General features: G+C 39.9%; 1 protein-coding gene across 9 annotated transcripts in view; it reads right to left on the bottom strand.

Moving 5' to 3' along the window:
• Window positions 1-2814: 2814 nt before the first annotated feature.
• ST7 (suppression of tumorigenicity 7) overlaps window positions 2815-20571 on the bottom strand; it is a 154675-nt gene continuing 136918 nt past the window's right edge. For 8 of the 9 annotated variants that reach the window (XM_075059152.1, XM_075059147.1, XM_075059153.1 and 5 more), the window contains 4 exons: window positions 17796-17946; window positions 12821-12913; window positions 9653-9792; window positions 2815-3141 (listed from right to left, as the gene is read on the bottom strand). In XM_075059152.1, the coding sequence (XP_074915253.1) occupies window positions 3046-3141; window positions 9653-9792; window positions 12821-12913; window positions 17796-17946 (480 nt within the window). In that variant the 3' untranslated portion in view covers window positions 2815-3045. Of the gene's footprint in view, window positions 3142-9652; window positions 9793-12820; window positions 12914-17795; window positions 17947-20571 lie in introns of those variants that run through there. The other variant, XR_012654642.1, reaches the window with a different exon arrangement.

Raw genomic sequence — 20571 nt, 5'->3', positions numbered from 1 at the left:
AGCCTTCGGTGCGGTGACAGCCACACCGCTGTGAAGGGGGGGTCGTGCGAGGGGTGCAGCTTCCTTTGGGTGTTTACCTTCTGTAGGCTTCTGCAACATAGGAAAACTCCTGGTATTTTTTTCCTCCTTTTCTACTGGGGTAAGGACTTCTATGCTACCCCACTGAAAAATCAAGAGTCTGTGTATTTGGCATTGACACTAAATCACAGCGACCGATTAGCCACCAGAGAAAACAACTGCCTTCCCCTCGGTGCGGCACTCGCCTCTCCGCAGCTGTAAATCTACGGGGTGGGAGGGCCAGAAGCTTGACTTACCGGACACTGCTGAGCATCTCTCCTTTTTTTTGTTCTATGCAGGTTAGAGTGTAAAGAGATAGCGTGCATCCAAATTGTATTAGGTTGTCTTTAAAGAAAGAAATAGGAACTGTTAACATTTGGAGTTAAAAAGCTCCCCCCGCCCTGAATCTGCAAACTGAAGGTTCGGATGAGTTATTATCTGAACCAGATTTCCAGAAGGCTCATCTCTGCACTAAGCCAGAGGCTTTCCATCATTATAATCACAGGCTGCGTTTGCCTTTTGATCTAAGCCATGCTGAACTTCACAGGAAACATGTCCGTGGCAGAAAAGCCTACGGCAACAAACTCTGCGCGATGAAAAAGAAAATCCTTTTGTCTGACTTGCTTAGTCTCCCAGATGCCTAGAATTGTAATTAAAGTGAAAGAGATATTTTCTAGATAAAATCCATGGCTCATTACTGCTTATAAGGGAGATGGACACTAGAAAGAGTAGAAATAGAATTGCACGAAGATATTTTTGAGTTCCTAAAAGTTCCCCAGAGTTCAAGGGAAGGATCTGATTCTTCCAGGAGTTAAGCATTCCTTTTAATCAGATTATTACAGATAGTAATTCCCACACAGATCATAATTCACATCATCTCTTCTTCTAACAGAAGGCCAAACTACTACCTTAGTTGCTCATAAACACGGACATTTGTATATACATATTAGGACTGTTAATCACAGCAATTTGTTCTTTTGAAATGTAGGGTATATAAAAATGAACTTTGAAAGGTTTTTGAGGTGGCTGGGAATAAGCGACACAAAGCAGCACAGGACAAGAAGAGCTGACTATGCCTGATCCTTCTGATTTTCACCAACCTTAAATAATTCTGACAGCACCGCTGTGAGGCAAACAAATGAATATGATTATCCCTAGTTTTACAGCTAGAGAGACACAGGAGTACCTTCTGTGTGGCTGTTCAAGCAATTCAGATGCAAAGCCGAGAACACAAATATTGGCCCACGTCACACTTCCACATGCTGTCCACTAGCAATCCACTCTCTCTTATCTTACGCCACATCCCACATTAAATATAAGCCGTACTAACATCAACATTACAGTGAACTGTTTTGCAGGAATAATGGCCAGAGATGAAAAACCCGTATGGAAATCCCCAACAGCAACACACCTCACCAGTTTTAACATTTAGCCGTGGGGGTCTCTGATCTTCTGTGTCCTCCCTCAGGTCTCATTCTCATAGCTGGTTTCTTCTGGTGTGAGGCTGTCTTTTTTCCTCATAGCACAGCAGTGTTTGCTTTAATGCAGTACCATTGCTCACTTGGACAAAAATCTTTTTTCTATGTAGACTAGCGTATCTGTGATTAAGAGGGCAAAAAATAATGATGTAATGCATCTCCTGCTGTTAAGAAACACTTTCCTTTTATACCAACTCCGATAATGGGAATTTTGTCTTTGCCCACTCATTTCCTCATTGATAAACAAACTTACCTGGTGGTGACCACAGCCCCCCCAAGCTGCTCAGCATTTTTATAAGAATAGCAAAGTTGAACTGGCAAAGTGGCATTTTTGATCCACTGCATTGGGGTTATGCTTCCTCATCTGGGAGAGGAGTTGAAAAAAAACAATCCTCGAGGCATCTGTAAGGATGCACTTTCAATTCTTGACAGACAGGACTACTTGCTTCAACTTCTAGATCAAATTCCTGATCTTAGAGCTGGCCTCATGCATCAGCAGAGGTGTCTGCGGGAAGTTTCCATCTACAGTGGCTACGTTATAAATGAGTACTTTGTCTAAACCTCTCACAACACAAGGATAAGATTTCTGAGGTAAGCACTAATGATGAAACACCAGCCTCTCTATTAATTGTGCATGAACTAACACCAATTTTGCTAATGAGCTTCTGGTCTCAAGCAACAGTTTATAATGCTGATGTTTAATCTGTACAGGAAAAAGTACTTACTTTTTTGTACTTGAAAAATACTAGTAATGCAATAAAAACTCAGCAAGAAATACGTAAGAGCACGCATGCAATGATCACTTACTACAGGTGAATTTGTCTTCAATTCTCTGCCATTACTTATGCTTTGTTCTGTAGACAGAGAACAAAGCATGGAGCTTCTGGAGGTACTAGAAATAGCAGTGGCGTGAAGAAATTCTGTCAAGTATGTGGACTTTCTGAAAATGCAAATGAGGATAAAACTGACCTCTGTGCAGGGATGGGATTCAGAAGCCCAGTGTGCCATCCAAACTGCCTGGAGAGCCTAAAGCAGCTTTAAGCAAGAGCTCTAACTGTCTAGAAGCTTCGTCTAGACTGTCTGTAGTGGTGAGGGCTTCACCCTAATTGAACTTCGTAAGAAAAGGCACTGATACTGTTGCTTAATTGTAAAGTTATTAGTGTTTTTTTCAATAACTGAATGGAAAGCAAAGCCCTAGCTGTGGTGAAGCAGATACACCACACATGTTTAAGAACACAAAGTACCATCTGAGCTTTGAAGAAGAAGCCAAAGACAGCAATGCTGCAATACACAAAAGTTTATTTTTAAGTTTTTCTTTTCTGAAGGCAAAATATAATAGAACCTAACATCCATGTATTTTGTACAACAAAACAGTTTTTATATGAGAACAGACAATCCATGAAGAGTTTTTAAGTCTTAGAACTGCTTCCCTTTTTTATCATGCTTTCTTGTGGTCAACAAAAAGTTGGCACAGAAGATGTCATGGCAGTCAGTCAGCGAGCGTGCTCCCTCAGATCCTCGTCAGCTGGTGCCACAGACTGGAGGGCAGGATACTTTCTACTTTTTCCATCACAAAATTTAAAGGGGCAAAGAGGGTGCTGAGAAACTGCAAAGAAATCAGATACACATTCAGATCAAAATTCAGCAGACAATACACCTCAAGAGAAAGCTGTCCAGTAAGACAAGAAACTCTTTCTGTGTTCCTCTGTAAAATACTCCAGCATGATAAAAATTATATAATTCACATATAAAGACTTTCTGCCAAATTCTGAGCCTTGCATATATACATATTTCTGGATTTTGCAGTAAAGAAAGCAAGAGCGCCATTTTTATGAAGATCAAAGACTACAAAAGTTTTCACACATCTCTCATCCTAGATTCAGGCTCATACTGAAGCCGCTAAAAACTCAAACCAAAACCTACTGAAGGGAAAGAGAAGCTTTTTCATAACGGCAGAATATGTCAGACCACAAAGCGTGTCTTTAGAGTCAGGTTTAAAACGGTTCTGGGTTATCTACAGATCTGCTATATACATTGAAGCATCACTAACTGGAATTTATCTTAACATTCTCCCTCTGTTACAGTACACAGTTGGCTATGTTGAAAGAGGTTTCAAAATATTGATGTTAGGACAGGCATATGTGACAAAAATCAAATGAATAGAGGCAATTTTATCACAGGAAAAAAACCACTGCCAGCGACACGTCTCAGAACTCAGGTACTCAAAGCACTCCCAAAATTTTGGGAAATATATATTAACTGTGCTTTACATTAATTGCAATTCAATTGTACACACTACATAGAGCTATGCTGGGGCCCTGTACGTGTATGAGAGAGTACAGTAATATGCAAAGTCAGCCACCTCGAGATTGTGAACCCAGTGGCTTCTAACCATTTAGACTGACGCGACTTTGCTAAAAATAAACAGTTCTGTTTGGAGCTGCAAGAAGTTTGTGTTTCAGTTACTGCTTGCAGTCAGCACAAAACATACAAACTCCGGTTACTGCACTGATGTGTATATGAAGTCTGCTTGGTAGGTCAGTATTAAAGCAAATCTGGTGCTCCATGTGTTCTCTTTTTGCCCCAAAGAACTCTCTCTCCTGACAAAAGAAAGCATCAGACTTACATACATAAACACACTTACATCCCTTTTCATGTTCTGAATTTGTCCCATATATCTTTAGGCACTTAAAGGATGCAGACGTGGGGGTCTGGTCCCCCTGTAGTCACTGAAGAGAGCTAGGCACTTCCAGAGAGTAATTCTACCCATCCCAGGACCAGAACTGCCCTTTGAACTTGTCTCTTCTCTCTCTACCCCCCGCTGCAGAGGGAGCCGGAGCGGTTGGGCTTTGTCTTCTCCCATAAAGCAAGGCGGACTGTGGCACAGTGCGGGATGCTGGCCTGCCCCAGCCACACTCCTGAATTGCTAGCACCGCTCCCGACACAGCTGTGGCCCATGCCCGTTCGTCTCTCCTCAACAACGCCCAAGCTGAGTTTGGGGATAGCACAGGGCAGGGACAGCTCCCAGCAGCCAGCAAGGACAGGGCCATCCTGCCTTTGAAGGGAGGAGAGGTTAGAGAGGTCCAGACATGAACTGTGATGTGTCACTTGCCTTTGGAGCCACAGAACAAACAATATTTTATCACTTAATACAGATATGTCCTTGGTCTCTAACTTAGGCCCCTAAGTACCTGAAGTTAAGTATGAAAAATGCAATTTCAAAAATTTTTACAGGTCTGTGTGCTGCTGAAACACAGCTATATATGACAAATGTATTTAGAAGATTTCAAAATTTCAATATCCAACAGCCAGAGATTATAACCATTTCATGGTATCAAGCTAGAAAATACCTGCAGTTTCACTGTTTACCAAAATAGGCTCTGTGCAGAGTTTAACTGTAAGAATGTTTGATGTTTATGATGCTTATGCATTTTAAAGGCAATAGTAAGCATTCAAATTCTTTTTTTCCTCTTGGACATGTTTGCATACTATGCAGATACCACATCACGGACAACCTGTGCATCATGGGAAAACCAGGTAACAGCATCACAGCTTATGACAAAATGAGAGATTTTGTCATAAGCACAGGTCGAAGAAAAACTTCTTCTAACTGAAGCTGAGTATTTCAGTTGTAGTGCTAAAGGTCAAGCTGTATAACGTGAATCACAGGTGAATTAATGTAACACTGACCTACCTAATCGTAGAGTTTGCTATTACTATTTCAAGTGGCTTAGCCCAAGTAGAAGCATTCCCTCTGGTTAAGTTATGAACTGTTTAAATAAATACATCCCTTTAATTTTGCCAAATGCAAAAGGCTCACTAGAGGATATTTTCTGCTCTTTGAGTAGCACTTCATCTATGTGGTAAGCTTGCACCATCACATCTCCTTGAATAGAACACAGCTTTGTAACCAGTACAAATTACGTACTTGTTAAATCAATGAAACAAGAATAATTTGCCTGACAGTAAGTTTTATTGCAATTCATAGGAATTTTGTTGCTGAAGTAGTCGACTGTATCCTGTAACAAACTCAGCAAAGTATCTGTAGCTTAAAATGAGCCAAGTTTTTCTCAACTTATATAATTAGTTGGTCTTTGAAATACATTTAAATTCATGGATAGCAAAGCCTCAATTAACTGAGGTCCTTTGCTGACAGCAAGAGGTTCAGAATGCCACCTACTCTCTTGTACAAGCCCACGTAAACAACATCTGTGCTGTGGCTGTGCTGGAGCCCTTGGAAAGCTCCTGGTTCTCCTTTCCTCAGACAGCACTGGCAGATGCCTATCCGGCTTGTTTGCCACATGGTACCACCCAGGACATTTTTTTTTTTTTTTTTCATTTATTTTTTTGCCTTTCCTTTTGACACTGACTGTTTTTCTCCACATGGAACAGAAAAAACAGCACCAGCAGTAGAGTAGGAATTCAGGGTGGCAAAACTGGTGATGAGAGACCTGTAAAAAGTTTGCTATTATTATTCTGTATTTTAAAAGAAAACTATCAACCTGGCTATTTCAAAGTTGGCAGAAAGCAGCTTTCTGGGAGCACCTTCTGAATAGGACCATTTGATTAAAACAAATATGCAAAAGTAGCTTTTCAAGCTTTTCCACTGTTTATTGCTCAGTCCCTGTGATCGGATCTACATGTTCCGTGCCTCAGTGTCTGTAAAGGTCCAAGCAGATGAAATATCTCCTTGGGCAAACTTGTTTGCTGAACTGAGGTCTCATCCATCATACAGGAAATATTGAAATAGATCACGTCAGTGATCTCAGGCAAACAAAGCAATCAAATCAGAGAAAAATTGGTCTTTCTGAAATTTCACTCATTTTAAAAATTTACCTGTGCACTACACTTTTAGACGTAACTGTTGACTCGAATGATATAGTGACCCCCTTGTTAGTACAACTCTCAATTTAAGATCCATTCTTATTGCTACCATGTTGTGAAAAGACCTGCACTTACATATTTTTAACAATTTCCCAGATATTGTCATATTTCTGCATGCCAATGAAATAAATTCAATACTGCCAACACTGTGCTGACAATTTTATCCAAGTCATGCAATCAGAAATTTTTTCTACTTGTATTCCTATCTTAAGTAACTTCCAAAAGCCTTTTGTTGGAAAGCCTAGCAAAAATTAAAACCACAAGCTATGAACATGCTTCTCCCTAACCGAGTGAAAATGTTAAGATCTACTGTCATTTTAAAGTTACTTATATTCAGTCTCACAAAACGATCAAAGTGCAACTGGATTCTTTCAATTTCATTATGGGAAGATACAAGTTTACCAGGTACAACATTACAGAATTGGCTGGATGCAGTTGGGAATATCTGAACTTGCTGCTGAAGTGGCAGGCAGCGTTCAGAGCAGGTTCTGGCTCTAAAACATGGGCGCACTGATGGAGTTTGGAGAATTCCATCCTACAGTGAACCTCCCAGAAGAGGAAACTAGCTTTAAAATACCTTTGACTTCTGCATCCGGTGGGAGAATGCAGGCTGCCCTGAGGGACTGTCACAGTGGCACAGGCCACCTCTGGCAGTCTCATATGTGGAGGAGGTCCTCAGCACTCAAGGGCTTTTTCTGCCTTGAAGAACCCAGTGTCTGGGTTAATGGGCTATGGAAAAGGTGCAAGAAGATGCTACCTGGAGGACAGGTCAAAGCCAGTTCCCAACACAGAATCATGCTAACTCATTCAGTTTTGTGAAATATGGTAAATATCGACCTGCAGTAACATAAGCCTGGGCCATGATGGTGATATTACATCTGTACAATGCTTTTGGGATGGGCAGTCATAAGCGAAGGAGTAATTTTGACCTATTAAAATTAAAGCATATATACACAGTTTCACAGTTTAATATACCACATCACAATGACTACCAACCATACAGGAATAGGCAATTCAATGCACATAACCACAGCAACAGGTAGCACATTCATCTTCTAGCTATTTATGAAATTAGTTTTTTATGAAACGATCTTCCCTAAAACTGAAAGCGAAGACCCAGGGCTGGCCAACCTCTTCTGTACTGTTCTGATACAGTTGCATTTCAAAGAGACGTCTGCCATGATTTTCTTCAATCTTGTACACCTGGGCTACTTTTTCCAGAGGAGACAACAAAATGAGCCTTCTGAATCAAAGCCTTTCTATGAGCTACTAAATGAATGTCACAGGCTTAAATTCTGCCCTTCCCATGTACAACAAAAACTGAGCTGCTGCATGTAGTAGTTATGAAGATTAAGACATAGCTAAAACAAGTCACACTACATGTTAACTGACATACTAACTGCATCCATACAGGTTCAGAGATCTTGAGTAATCTTGCCAACTTTATGCACATAATGCAGCACACATTTCAATTCTATTTGTCTGTGCTTATTTTACTAACTAGGAACTTTACCTGCTCTGACATACAGAACTTAATAACCACACACAGAGTCTTGGGGTATCTATTCTATTAACACCAATGGCAGCTACACTTACACATCAGTGAAACAGATCCTTCTGGTCTGACTCCAATGCCCAAACTGCTTTGGAACCTGCAAGCTCCAAACCATGGAGAAACAATTACTAACGCACCACCAGTGTAACTTCTGGTATCTCTGGTTGACTGCACTCAGCAACCAAAGCCAGGTGAGTTAAACCCATGAAAACATGCTACCAATTTTCTCCAATTCAGGTAGCTCACCGCCTGTAGCAAGAACACCAAGTACAAAATCTCATCATGCTGCCAGCTTGAGATATATTCTTTGTTCAGGGTACAAGGCTGAGAAGCACAGGAACAAGGCTAACAGGGACAGATTTGGGGTCATTAACTGTGACAGTATCAGAAAAACTGCAGATTACATTGAAAGAGGCCCCAAACAAGGGTTTGTTTTGAAGCATTTCAATGACTCGAGGAAAAAAACGCAAAAAAAGCTTTACAAAGAAGTTTAAGATCACATGCCCATGTTACACACTTATTGTCTACCAAACGCCTAGATATACACTCAAGAAACAAGAGAAAGTAATAATATTTCACGTAAGTTTCAGCGCTTTTTGCTGATAGAAGTGGTATATTTTGCTACAGCTAATTTTATTTTCTGTCTTCTAGAGCTAATGAAAGAAAAACCTTGATGCAAGAACTGTTGCTGTACCAGACCTCTATCACTCACAAGCCTGGGTGGTAGAAGACCTGGTTCACCTGCAAAGGGAGTCTCTCGCCATTTGCAAAGGAGTTTGAGAAAGTACTTACAATCTGGAATTTGCCAAAGCCTTTCAGCCTTGCCTCCTCCACCTCACTCCCTATGCCCCCCAAATCAAAAGCACTAAAAACAAGGCCGGGAGGCTATTTAGGAAACACAAGACTTACAAGAGATACAAATATATTTGAGAAAATACATTACAACAGAAGATGTTCAGTATTTCCTGGAGAAGGAGACAGGGTTTTTATTATCATAGAACTTTTCTTTAAGTGGATTTTTCATATCCTGGCACAGTGGAGCAGTGATGTTCTTGGTTTTGCAAAGAAAAAAGCATGTTTCAGCATAATTCATGGCCCTTCCCCCTCATCCTCCAACATGTATTAATCCTTGGTGGATTAAAAAAGCAGAATTAGCAGAGACTTCCCTAGAGGTAGTAAAGAAAAGTTGTGAGACAAATATTGAGACTACTTCCTTCACGGCAGTTTGGGGAAAGAACACAGAAATTTGCTCTGTTGCCCTATAACAGTACTCTCTATTTCTGCTCATACTAAGAGCTTCTATTGCACTGGAAAGCATGACACAGTCATTACGGCTCTACACAAAACAAAGGGGTTCTGCAAGCCATTATTAGTTTATTTTATTGGATTATATATGAAAACACAGGTATTCCTTTCTCCCACCAAGCCTTTTTTCGCAAAATCACAAGAGATCTAGCCTAACAAGAGGGCCATATAAACCACAGAAGACGGACAGTAGTGTGTTTTACTGATTAGCTCTCTTAACAGTTGTTCAAATGTCCCCCTGCTCAGACATCTCTTGATGTTTTATTTATACTACTGAATATGCAGGTATTTAATACCCAGCAGTATTTAGCTCAGTTCTTCCTGCATCTGTGTCTTTATTTACCAGAAGAGAGCAGCAGCAGAGAATACTCACAGCTTTTGCGAAGACCCCCATAAGCTCTGGGAACTGATGTGTCAGGAGGGCTAGCATGGCTGTGAAAGAACAGAGTCCAGCAGTGAAGAGGATGAAGAAGGGAAGCTCTTTCTTGGGATAAACTGAAACTTCATGAAATGCTGTAGGAAAAAAGATGTGAAGCAGAATGCATTACATGTCAAAAAAACCCCAAACCCTCAAAACAACAAAAACCAAACCAACATTCTTAAGTGGTTTGAACAGCCAGAGACACCCAAAGATGCTTTTGAAGAAAGAAATACATAGAAGGTCTGAAACATCTAAGGCCAACATTATTGTTGTGTCAGTTATCTCACTGCCAAATAATTCTCATCTAAAGATCATATTTCTGGCTTACTCTGGTCCTATGTACATGTTACTTTTGCCTTCCTATAATGCAGCTGTGCAACAACTAACCCCAGAAAACTAACCTACAAATAAAACATCCAGATTTTTTTATGCAGGTCATTGACTAGCCACATGTATCATGCTAATGCTGATGCACAGAGAGCGCAGAAACATGCACCTGGGAGCAGCAGTGAGACCAACCTTGCAGAAGCATGGCTGTAGATTGGTTTAAGCAGGCTGTAAAACTACAGCCTTTGTAACAGTAATTCTGAGGGTTTAATCTGCAGAGAAAAGTTATCCTAAAAGTAGGACATATAAACACATACTTTAAATTCAGATTTTCAGAATTCTCTGTATACTTACAACAATACAACATTTTTTTAAAGTGTTAAAACCTGGAATTTAAATTAATAGTGAATTTTTAAGGTGTTTGTTAGTATACCCTAAAGGGAATACAGAAATGCCTTGACTCTGCTATGACAAATTGGTCACTGGGCTTCAGAGAAAGCAGCACTGAGAAGGCTAAGAGGATCAGAAGAGGATAACGAGTATTTTATTGGAAGAATATATCCCTTAAACTTTTATTGTGGCCCAGATTCAAGGTGAAAATTTGGCTGGGTTGGGAAAAGGTCTGGTGGACTCTTATCTGTCTCCTTCACTCATTTGAGTCTGTAGTTTGGAGCTACAGTCACAATAAATGCAAACTTTTAAACATTTTTTCTCATACAGAACCAGCCTCAAGGCTTTGCATATACTCAAATCCTATGACTATTCATACACACAAAACATTACTCTTCCATTTTGCCTACTTTCTTTGCTTCAGTGACCAGCTCTCATCTCATTGTACTTGCAGACAACATAAGCACAGGGTAATCCAGCAACATGGTAGGACAATATACTTGACTGCATTCATGCAGGGTGGAGTGGTTTCCAAAATCAACAGCAGGAATTCATTGAGTTTAAATTAAAATAGTATAAACTAAAAATATGTATGATTTTGGGGTATGCTAATTCAATCAGTTTAAAAATAAAAACACAGATAATTTGCAACTTCTCTTTGATTGAAATTAAATTTAGAGATCGGGAAATTCCAGATCACGGACATTATAAGTCTAAGATTTCTTGTGCTCAGATTCTGCACTTGCTTTTGACACAGGCTCAAACTTGTTCCAGTCTGTTATCCAGTCATGGCAAAAGTTTTGTGATTGATATTTTTAATTCAGATAGCCTATCAGATCTTAGTGTTCTGATATAATTCCAGCTGACTCTCCTTTAAAACACACGCAATTAAAGGGTGTGGACAGGTATGCAAAACCCCTTTAACTGACCTGTGTCTGTCACGGGATGTTAAACCCTTCCCTACTCAAACCCAAGAGATTTTGCAGTGAAAGGCATTTCCCATAACTGCCAGAGCAGAACACAACTGTCTGCATATGCTGTTAAAGAGTCCCTTGCTTCTAACATTTGACAAGAACGATTAGTTTTGCATCTAAAAAGAGAACGCTGAGCTATTCTGCATGACTTTGTCATTCCTAAATCTCCTGACACTCCACCCTCCCCAGCTCAGCATCCCTCTGAGTGAAGCTAACACAGCACTCTAAGAGGTGTTGTTATAATTAGGGTGATTATAATGGGGTGGGGAGATATTGTCAGTTGCCAAGGATTTCTGTGTAATATCAGCGAGAATGTACTGTGAAGGAGAGACTCGCAATGAGTGGATTTTTGCTGCATTATTCTCACCTAATGTTTACTCACATTTTTCAGCCCAAACCAGAAAGGTTCTGAATGAAAGACTACAAAGAATGCAAATGCCCTCAAAACCAGCCTTCACAGCAGAAGCAGGCTAAATTTTACTTTTTCCAGAACAGATTTCTCTTATTCATTCTCCAGGATAGAGAAGGCGAGAGAAGAATCTCCTTCCCTTGGATCAACTTTTATTTGCCTCCTCTGCCCTGACCCTGCAAACCCCTCTGCACTTGAGTGTGTTCCACTTGTGCTCACACAATGTCCCACTGGGAGAAAACATGTGGGAATGAAGCATAACTGTTTGCAAGATTGGCTGCTTCTGCTCTTCCTCTGTATTCTTGTGCTTCACTGCATGCACTGCAATAAGTCTCATTAGCTTGGACTTTAACACTTCTCGAGGGTTGGATCTGTCTTTGTATCTGTATCTTGCAGAGCACTGGGAACACTGTTCACACTTTGCTAATACATGCCATAAATATATATAATGAATGACTGAGGTAATTTCACATCAATCACTTCATAATAGCATACACATCATTACACAAAGAAAACCCTTTCTTGCTTCTTAAGACTGCTTTTCAGAAAACGTCAGCATAACCTGTCAGAATAACAGCTCTATTAATGATCCAGCTGTCCTCAAGCAGGTTTGATCTTGCCTTGGAATTTAAGTAGCTAGTGTGTCTACATAAGACTAACAAGGCTGTGCCACTGTGCTTTTGGTTTGATGGGATGTTACCTTAGATGAAAGATCAGACATACTTTCCAGTGTCTTGGCAAGAGAGAATAGCAAGATCTAACTGATTTGTATCTCTTCAGTAATCTCTCTCCCTGTCCCTACACTGTCAACAACAATAAAGACAGCTACTTGTTATGAACTATGGCTAGGAGCTGCCTCTTAACTATGAACTATGGCTAGGAGCTCCAGAGACTTGCTGTCAACCTGATTATTCTAATGCAGTGTATTCAATTTAAAAGGCATCAATGGAGATCAGTGCTGCAAGATTCAGGTAAACAATTCTTTGATGTCAACGATAAGAAGAGAAAAGATGAACGTACATGGTAGTAGTTCTCTATCTGCAGTTTCTGTACAAATAGGGTAAGGGTAGAAAAGATGTCCTTTTTCCAGTGGATAGGGGATCATTCTGAAAGCTGAAAAGAAAACAACACCGTGCACAAGTTACTGTGAGTATGGCAGTTACTGGACATACTTAACTATATTTACAATTTTCAAAAACAAACATAGACAAAACATAACATTTATGTTTGGTTGCAAACAGCATATAAATTGCTTAAAGAAATGCCAAAATGTAAATCTACACTTAGCTTTTAATCCTGCAAACACTTATGTTTATTTTTATTCTTGGGAGACAGCTCATGAGCGTCAGCTGAGACCATGTTACAAGTACATACATAAAACGTTTGCATGATCAGAGCCCATTGTACTTACAATTCCATAGCCAAATATACACATTTTGTCTTAGGTTTTAGGCTGCAGAATTTTTAAATTTCAAGGGAAAGAAGTCTATCTGATGTAACGGGTATAGCCTACACAAATGACCAGCCAAGCTTGTGAATTTGGGCCAATGCTCACATCTCTGTGCATCAAGCATAACAGAAGTTTTACGTGGAAAAAAGTACACTACTTTTTTCCCATCACACTCCAACAAACCAGGTAACACTGATGACTCAAGCCCAGAGAACTAGTTTTCCAACACAGTCATGTTTTCATTTTATATTTGGCAATCAAAGATTAATACTGAATTATTAAAACCAGGTTCCTCACATGCATTCTTTTTAAATGCAGCAGATCGAGTTAGGTTTCCAATATAAATCTTCAGGTTATGGATTAAATAATACTTAATCCTATGCATTTCTAAAATTGAAAATAATAACAGAGAGGGAGGGAAATGGATTACTAAATCTGGACAGTGATGATGTCACAGGCCATCTGAGTGTAGTTTATGGAAACATCAGAATACTTGACTGAATTATAGCTTTGCAATCAAGGCATCCTTTTCCATTATCCTATATATTATTCTCACTGTTAAACCGTCATCAATGTGTTATTCTCACTACTCCTATGAACATCAGTCACTGAAGCAATATTTTCCTCAACAGATGTCCTAGAAGCACTGTATATTTTAGATGTTAGTTACAGCCCACCGCCATGCGGTAACACTCCATTATCTGTTGCTCACAAGGCAACCGAGGAATCGGTTTAAAATACACAATACTCCAATAATTTTCAGTTGTGCACACTGCATTTGAAATAATGTTAGCTGTATTTTTTGTGCAATTGTATGAGTGTATTTATTCTTGATTACTATGTTTAAAGCAATAGTAAAGAAGGCAGAAATCCTCAAAGATTGTAAGCCAACCTGGGCTGTAATGCTCTTCCAATATTAACCCCCCACTCTCCACAGCACCCCAAAAAGCCAAGTACAAATACAGTAATCCAAGCCTTGTATGATCTTCACATGCAACAAACTTGAGTGTCTATACAAAAACATATGTGGAGGGATGTTCAATGCTCATGACTTTAAAATCACTTAATGCAAGTTTTTCCTTCCAATTTGGCTTAATATTTAAACAGACAATCAAGCCTCTTCTGCCTTACCCTAAATCACAGTAGTACTAGGATTCTAATAAAAACAAAAAGGGATGGTAAAGATGTTGCTTTCACAAAACAAGTAAAAAATGTCTGAATAGTTTTTGCTGAATTTAAACAGTCATCTTCGACATGAGACCAAATATGGAGTATTTACAGCAAAACAGTTTATTTAGCAATGTTATCAGCCATGGAAGAAAGTGCTCTGGTTCATCTGTATCAGTTTGTGTTTATGTATATACTTCTTTGCCTTACTCTTACAGTATTATCTGATCCTATTTTACATTAATCAATTCAGGTAGCACAGAGGCAGTTTGCCATTCAACTGTGTGTTTGTCATAAAAGCTACTATAGTATTTGGGAACACCTAGGTTTTTCTTCTTCATGCAAACAACAGGAAACATGACACAACTTTAGAAACTGACAGTGATGAACAAGCACCTCAGACTCTTCAGAACTTTGGTTACGCTTTAAACTACAGACCTTCTGTACAGAGCACCCGGACCAAACCCAGAGCAATGTTTCACATGGTGTCACTTGGGCTTTTTTAGTTGTACTACGAATAAAACTGTACTTTCAGTGATCAAATGAAGACAGAGCAGGAAACAACCAACATTCCAACAACCATCATTCGATGATGATCATTATTTTTATAACCTCACTTTTCTCAATTGTTGAATGCAATTTGGGATAAACACTCTGTGAGAATTTCAGAGTTTAAAATACCACAAAGACATTTCTGCATAAATTTTGTTAGACACTGTCTTAATTAGGAGTGACCTTATTCTCCTCAGAAGCATTCAAAATGTACCCCCAAGTGACTGACTTAATATACTTAATTCTGCCCAACTCCCACAAGGTCAGAACTGAATAGTGTATATATGTGGGCATTAAATTCCTACATACAAGCTACTGAAGTGAGACTTGTGGTTATTTAAGCACACTGACAGAACAGTACACTCTAAAGACATGGCAAGTACATAAATAGCTAGAAAGAAAGTGAGGGCAACTGACTGAGTACTGTATGTTGACTGTTGGTTGGTATTTAATTAAATTTAATTTCTCTGTCGTGTTTCCACTGGTTTTAACCTACGATTGTGCAGAGATGCCAAGGAAACCTTTTGCAAGTAAAGGACATAAGAGTGCCATAAATAGTTCACTACATCTGTAAAGAATATTACCCAGTCTAAGATATGGACCAAAAGTTACGATTATTGGACTAGGTACTGGTGAAACCATTAAAACCCAGGGGAGTCTTTATGCATGAGCAAAACCTGAACAAAATTCTTGAGGACTGGTGCACTGTTCACCTCTCTCTGAAATCACCGTGCAAAATGAATTATGGATTTTTCTTTAGAGGTTATGCAACAATATTAATTTACATCTTTACAGGCTACTATACAAATATTAGCTAATAAAGTACATATTCAGATCGCTGTGGGGGTAATAAGGAGAGGAATCAGTTTATGTAATTAGATGGGAATGCCCTACACTGCCTTCAGGCACAGATGACTAGATTTCCTAAGTGGCAGGAGGACTGCAGGGCAACTAGCCTCCTGTGCCAAAAGCTAGTCCTCGTGAACAGCCCCTTAGGGACTCCCCAGCCTGACAAAACAAAAGAAGATCTATTCAGGATTCCCTGCAAAATACTGCTCCATAATGATGGGATAATAAGCCTTGGGCTAAAGGACTTCTGCAAGCATCTGGAAGAGAAGAAACTTCATAAAAGCAAACCACTGAAAATAAGCCACTGGGAAGGAAGCTATGGCACAGAAAATAATAGACTGGGAGAAATGACAGGGAAAGAGCAAGCAGGTAGGACAGAGAACAATGCAGCAGAGCAAACCCCAGGTGGCAATGGTATGGATTACTGAACAAGGTGCTCTATACACCTAGAAATAAAGCCATTGCTTCCTCAGGGAGCCTACACTGAAAATTAGGCACATTTAGGCTATTTCATACAGTGACTGAGACAGTAAGTCACTTTTACAACGGAGGTAATAAGTACATGTCTGTAGGAATTATCATGGTGACAAACTACTGTTTCTAACAAAGCTAAATGAGAACAGCAAATGCAGAAAGCAAAAAAAAAAAGGTGATATAATAACATACAGAGAGGCTAAAAGAGAACAGAATAAAGCAGAGCACAAAAGGCATACTAGATTACATAAAGAAAAATCTGCATTAAAAAAAGCAGACAAAGGCTGATTATAAAGATACTTTTTAATTATCTGAAACCTGAAAAAAACCCACATCTCAAAGATAGGATAAGACAGGTCAGAAGATTAGTATATGACCTTTGAAGGTCATATACTTCAACCTCCTACTCAAACCAGGATCATCTTCAAAGTTAGGTCTGGTTGCTCAGAGCGAGGTCCAGATGAGCTCTGAGTATCTCTGGGGATAGAGATCCCACAACCTATTACCAACCTGTTCAAATGCATCACCACTCTCATTCTGAAAATATTTTTCTTATGTCTAGATTAAATTTCTCCTGTTTAAACTTGTGTGCAATGCCTCTTGTCTTTCCGCTGTGCCATTCTGTGAAGACTCTGACTCTGTCTTCCATATCATCTCTCTATTGTGTGGTGGAAGACATAAACTGGATCCCCACTTCACCCACCAGAAGTCTTTTCCAAGTTGAATAAAACCAGCTCCCCCAGCGTCTTTTCCTACATCACATGTTCCAGTCCCCTATGCATCCTAGTAATCCTCCACTGGATTCACTCCAGTTTGTCAATGAAAAAAAAAGTCATAAAATACTGTATTGTTTTGTACTACACATCAATATTTATCTGCCTATAAGGTACTTTCATAGTTTCCAAATAACAAAGCATTCATAGAATCACAGAATGGTTTGGGTTGGAACAGACCTTCAAAAATCACCTAGTCCAATGCCCCAGCTGCGGGCAGGGATGTCTTTCACTGGATCAGGTTGCTTGAAGCCCTGTCCAACCTGACCTTGAACACTTCCAATGATAGGGCATCCACCACTTCCCTGGGCAACCTGCTCCAGTGTCTCACCACCCTTATTGTAAAAAATTTCTTCTTATGTCCAATCTAAATCTACCCTCCTTCAGTTCGAAACTGTTCATTCAAATAGTGACAAACAAATCTCTACAACTCTGGAATGAGGAATGTAAAATCTTACCCCTTTACCCATGAGTAAGAAAATATGTCTCAAAGAAGATGGGAAATTTTGTTCAGGATTACACAAAGAACACAAACCAAGACTTCAGAACCCTTTTTCTCATTAAACGAAGTTTGTACTTTCAGTTTGAATTTCAAATATTTCAATGCTGGTGAGGATATAACTGGTCTCCAAAATTCCCACATTCTATACTTCACAAAAAGCTATAATTTTCTCATGATGTTCAGTAAAAATATTTGATTAGCTCCTTTGTAAGAAAGAGAATTACTTACTGCCTTCCCATGTACAGTGTAAGAGATTCAATGCCCCCTCTACTCTTTTCCAGTGTTGAAGATGAAAGAAAGCATATGCTATTGCTTCACTGTCCCCTCTCTTCAGAATATGTTCAGGGGGCAGAATTAAGCTTTTCATTTCTAGTAGATACTGCAATAAAAAAGCAGAGCACAATTATTTCAGAGGTAGTAAAAACCACAAAAAGCTGCCTGTAATTCTACAGTGCACACCGAAAGTCTATTTCCGTAAAGTACTTTCCCTCATAAGTGTTTCATCAAATGTGCAACATCACCAACTGCACTTGAAGATAATTATTGAATTATTCCCAAAGACTAAGATATGCTGACAGATGGTTAATGTTCTGCTTTTCAGCTGTAGTAGGGGGACTACAGAGAATTTCAAAATGAGATGTCTCTCTTATCAAAGGAGATGGAAAACAAGGCTCAAAGCAAAAAAGAGAATCTAATTACAAGAGCTTTTTAGTTAAAAGTGTTTATAATAAAATGAAGAAGACATTAAGCAGTTTGATGCACACAGTCTTTCTATAAGGAAACATGCAGTACTCATAGGTTGCAACCGGTTGCTTTACTGAATCACCATCAACCAGCTGCAAGGTCTATGAATATGCAAAGTTGGCAGCCACCTAAGTAGCTACCAACAAGTTACAAAGTAAAAAAAGTTACAAAATGTAACAAATACCTGATTTCCAGAAAAAAAGTATTGGATGTTCAAACTTGCTACTTGAAACAGTTACTGAAAATCATATGAAAATGAAAAGCATCACTGACTAAACTCACAAGCAATTTTCCCCGTTACTGGATCCCACATAAGAGAGGCAGATGAAACACAGGGAGGGTTCATGCCACAGGAGAAGACAGAGGTCCTGGACAATATTCAAGCAGGTGATTCTTCCTCCTTCCCCAGCCCATGAACTAAACCCCTACCAGTTCCGCACGGAATCTCATCACTGGTGTTACTACATTCCAGTTAGTGGAGGGGAGGTAGATCAGAGGGGAAAGACATATCCCTTGCTGGCATGCTTTACAGGGAAAGGAATGACAGACAGAAACCACAGGCTGCCGAATCAAGTCCTGTTTGTCAGTTCTCCGAGAAGTGTAACGTTTCCCAGCTGTGCACTGACCGTTCCTCAACAGCACAGGGAAACTGCCGCTCTTTTCCAGGATGCCCAAGAGCAAACGTTCTCCCCACCAGACCATTTAAGTTAACACAAAAGGCGGCAGGTGAGTCAGGCAGTAGACCATCAGACCCTAACACAAGGTTTGGAACAGAAAGTTATGGTTAATCATTGGCAAAAGGACAGCGAGCGTGCAGCCCCTCTATTTCACCCTGCGCCTGCGTGCTGGTCTGGCAGGGGAGGACTGCGGGACCTCGGGACTGACAACAACCCAGCGCAGGCACCCACAGGAAGGCAACCTGCCACCAGAGGGGAAACAGAGGGAGGCGTGGGTGGTGGTGACCTCCCGCAGCTCCTGTTAAACGTGGACTTTTGTGAACGGGATGAGCTGGCGCAGAAAAGAGGAGAAGAGAGGGCAAAAGAAATAAACGAGAACTGAAAATCAGCCTTGGGGAAAGGAAGAGGCAAGGCCAGAGAGAAATGAGCACCAACAGCATGATGTCATGGGGGGCATCCGAGAGCTAGTCACCCCTTCGCCTGAAGGAGCCTGGAAGGAGCCAGCCAACAGCTGAAGGACTTGAAGAGACCATGATCAAAGCAGAGAACTATCAACCCTGGGAAACAGACAAATGAAGAGGAAAGAGAATCATGTGTGTTTCTGATGCAGGTTAACAGTATTAAAGGTGGAGAAACTGAATTAGCAGTGGGAGTAAGAAGTGTGGTACTTGGATTTTCTCTAAAGCCTTTCAGAAAAATCTGAGAGCTGCAGAGCCGGTGGATTAATGGAGAAAGGTGCAATTTAGTAGGCAGGACAGGGGATTAAGAGTGACAGAGAGAACAGAATAAAGAGCTGACAAGAGGGAGGGAGCTGCCAGGCTTACAGAGATACAGCAAACATTCTTACTTCCTGCCCTAACGAATGTGCCACCCTTTTAAAAACACACATTATACTTGTTGAGCAGAATGGAGTACAGCTGCAAGAGCTGCAGGTTTCGATCTGTTTTATTAATTTAGAACATAACTCTTTATTTCTATATTTTTTTAAAAAGTTAATGAGAAAATAAGTTCTCAATATTTAAACATTTCAATTAAAGGAAAAAAATACAAACCCAAAGCCATGACACTATTTGTAAGAAAAGAAAAACCAGGAAGGAATGTCCTGTTTCTAGGAGCATTGGGATGAAAACATGTTATTTTGATTCTTATGTATTGCCTGTTATCAGCGATTAAAAACAAATCAAGTGGAAATACCAGATGGAAGGATGTATCTTGACACTTGCAAATCATTCTTAGTCCTCACTCAGTTGTGTTGACTTTTCAGTCTGCATTTTTCTCAGTTTCAGAAAGAAAAAAACATTTTTACAAGTTCCTCAGATCAAAAATGTGAAACACTCTTCCCTCATTACTCTATCACAGCTACTTTCCCAAACAAAAAGTCCATAATCTGGTTTGGTGGTATTCAAGAAGACTCACACACAAAGTTGATGGATGGCTCAAGTTTCATTTCAGCCTCGTAACAGTTTTTGTTTTATGCACAAAGGTCAGCCACACCTTTTGGGCATACAAATTGTCAATGAATTTATTCTGGAGGCATTTCCAGCATGAATGCTAATTGTACACAGCCCCAGAGAGACCTCGTC

This window comes from Buteo buteo, chromosome 28 (assembly GCF_964188355.1).
Source record: "Buteo buteo chromosome 28, bButBut1.hap1.1, whole genome shotgun sequence".
Classification (NCBI taxonomy): Eukaryota; Metazoa; Chordata; class Aves; order Accipitriformes; family Accipitridae; genus Buteo; species Buteo buteo.
Note: the sequence above shows the minus strand (reverse complement) of the source record. Positions and strands in the feature narration are given on the sequence as shown.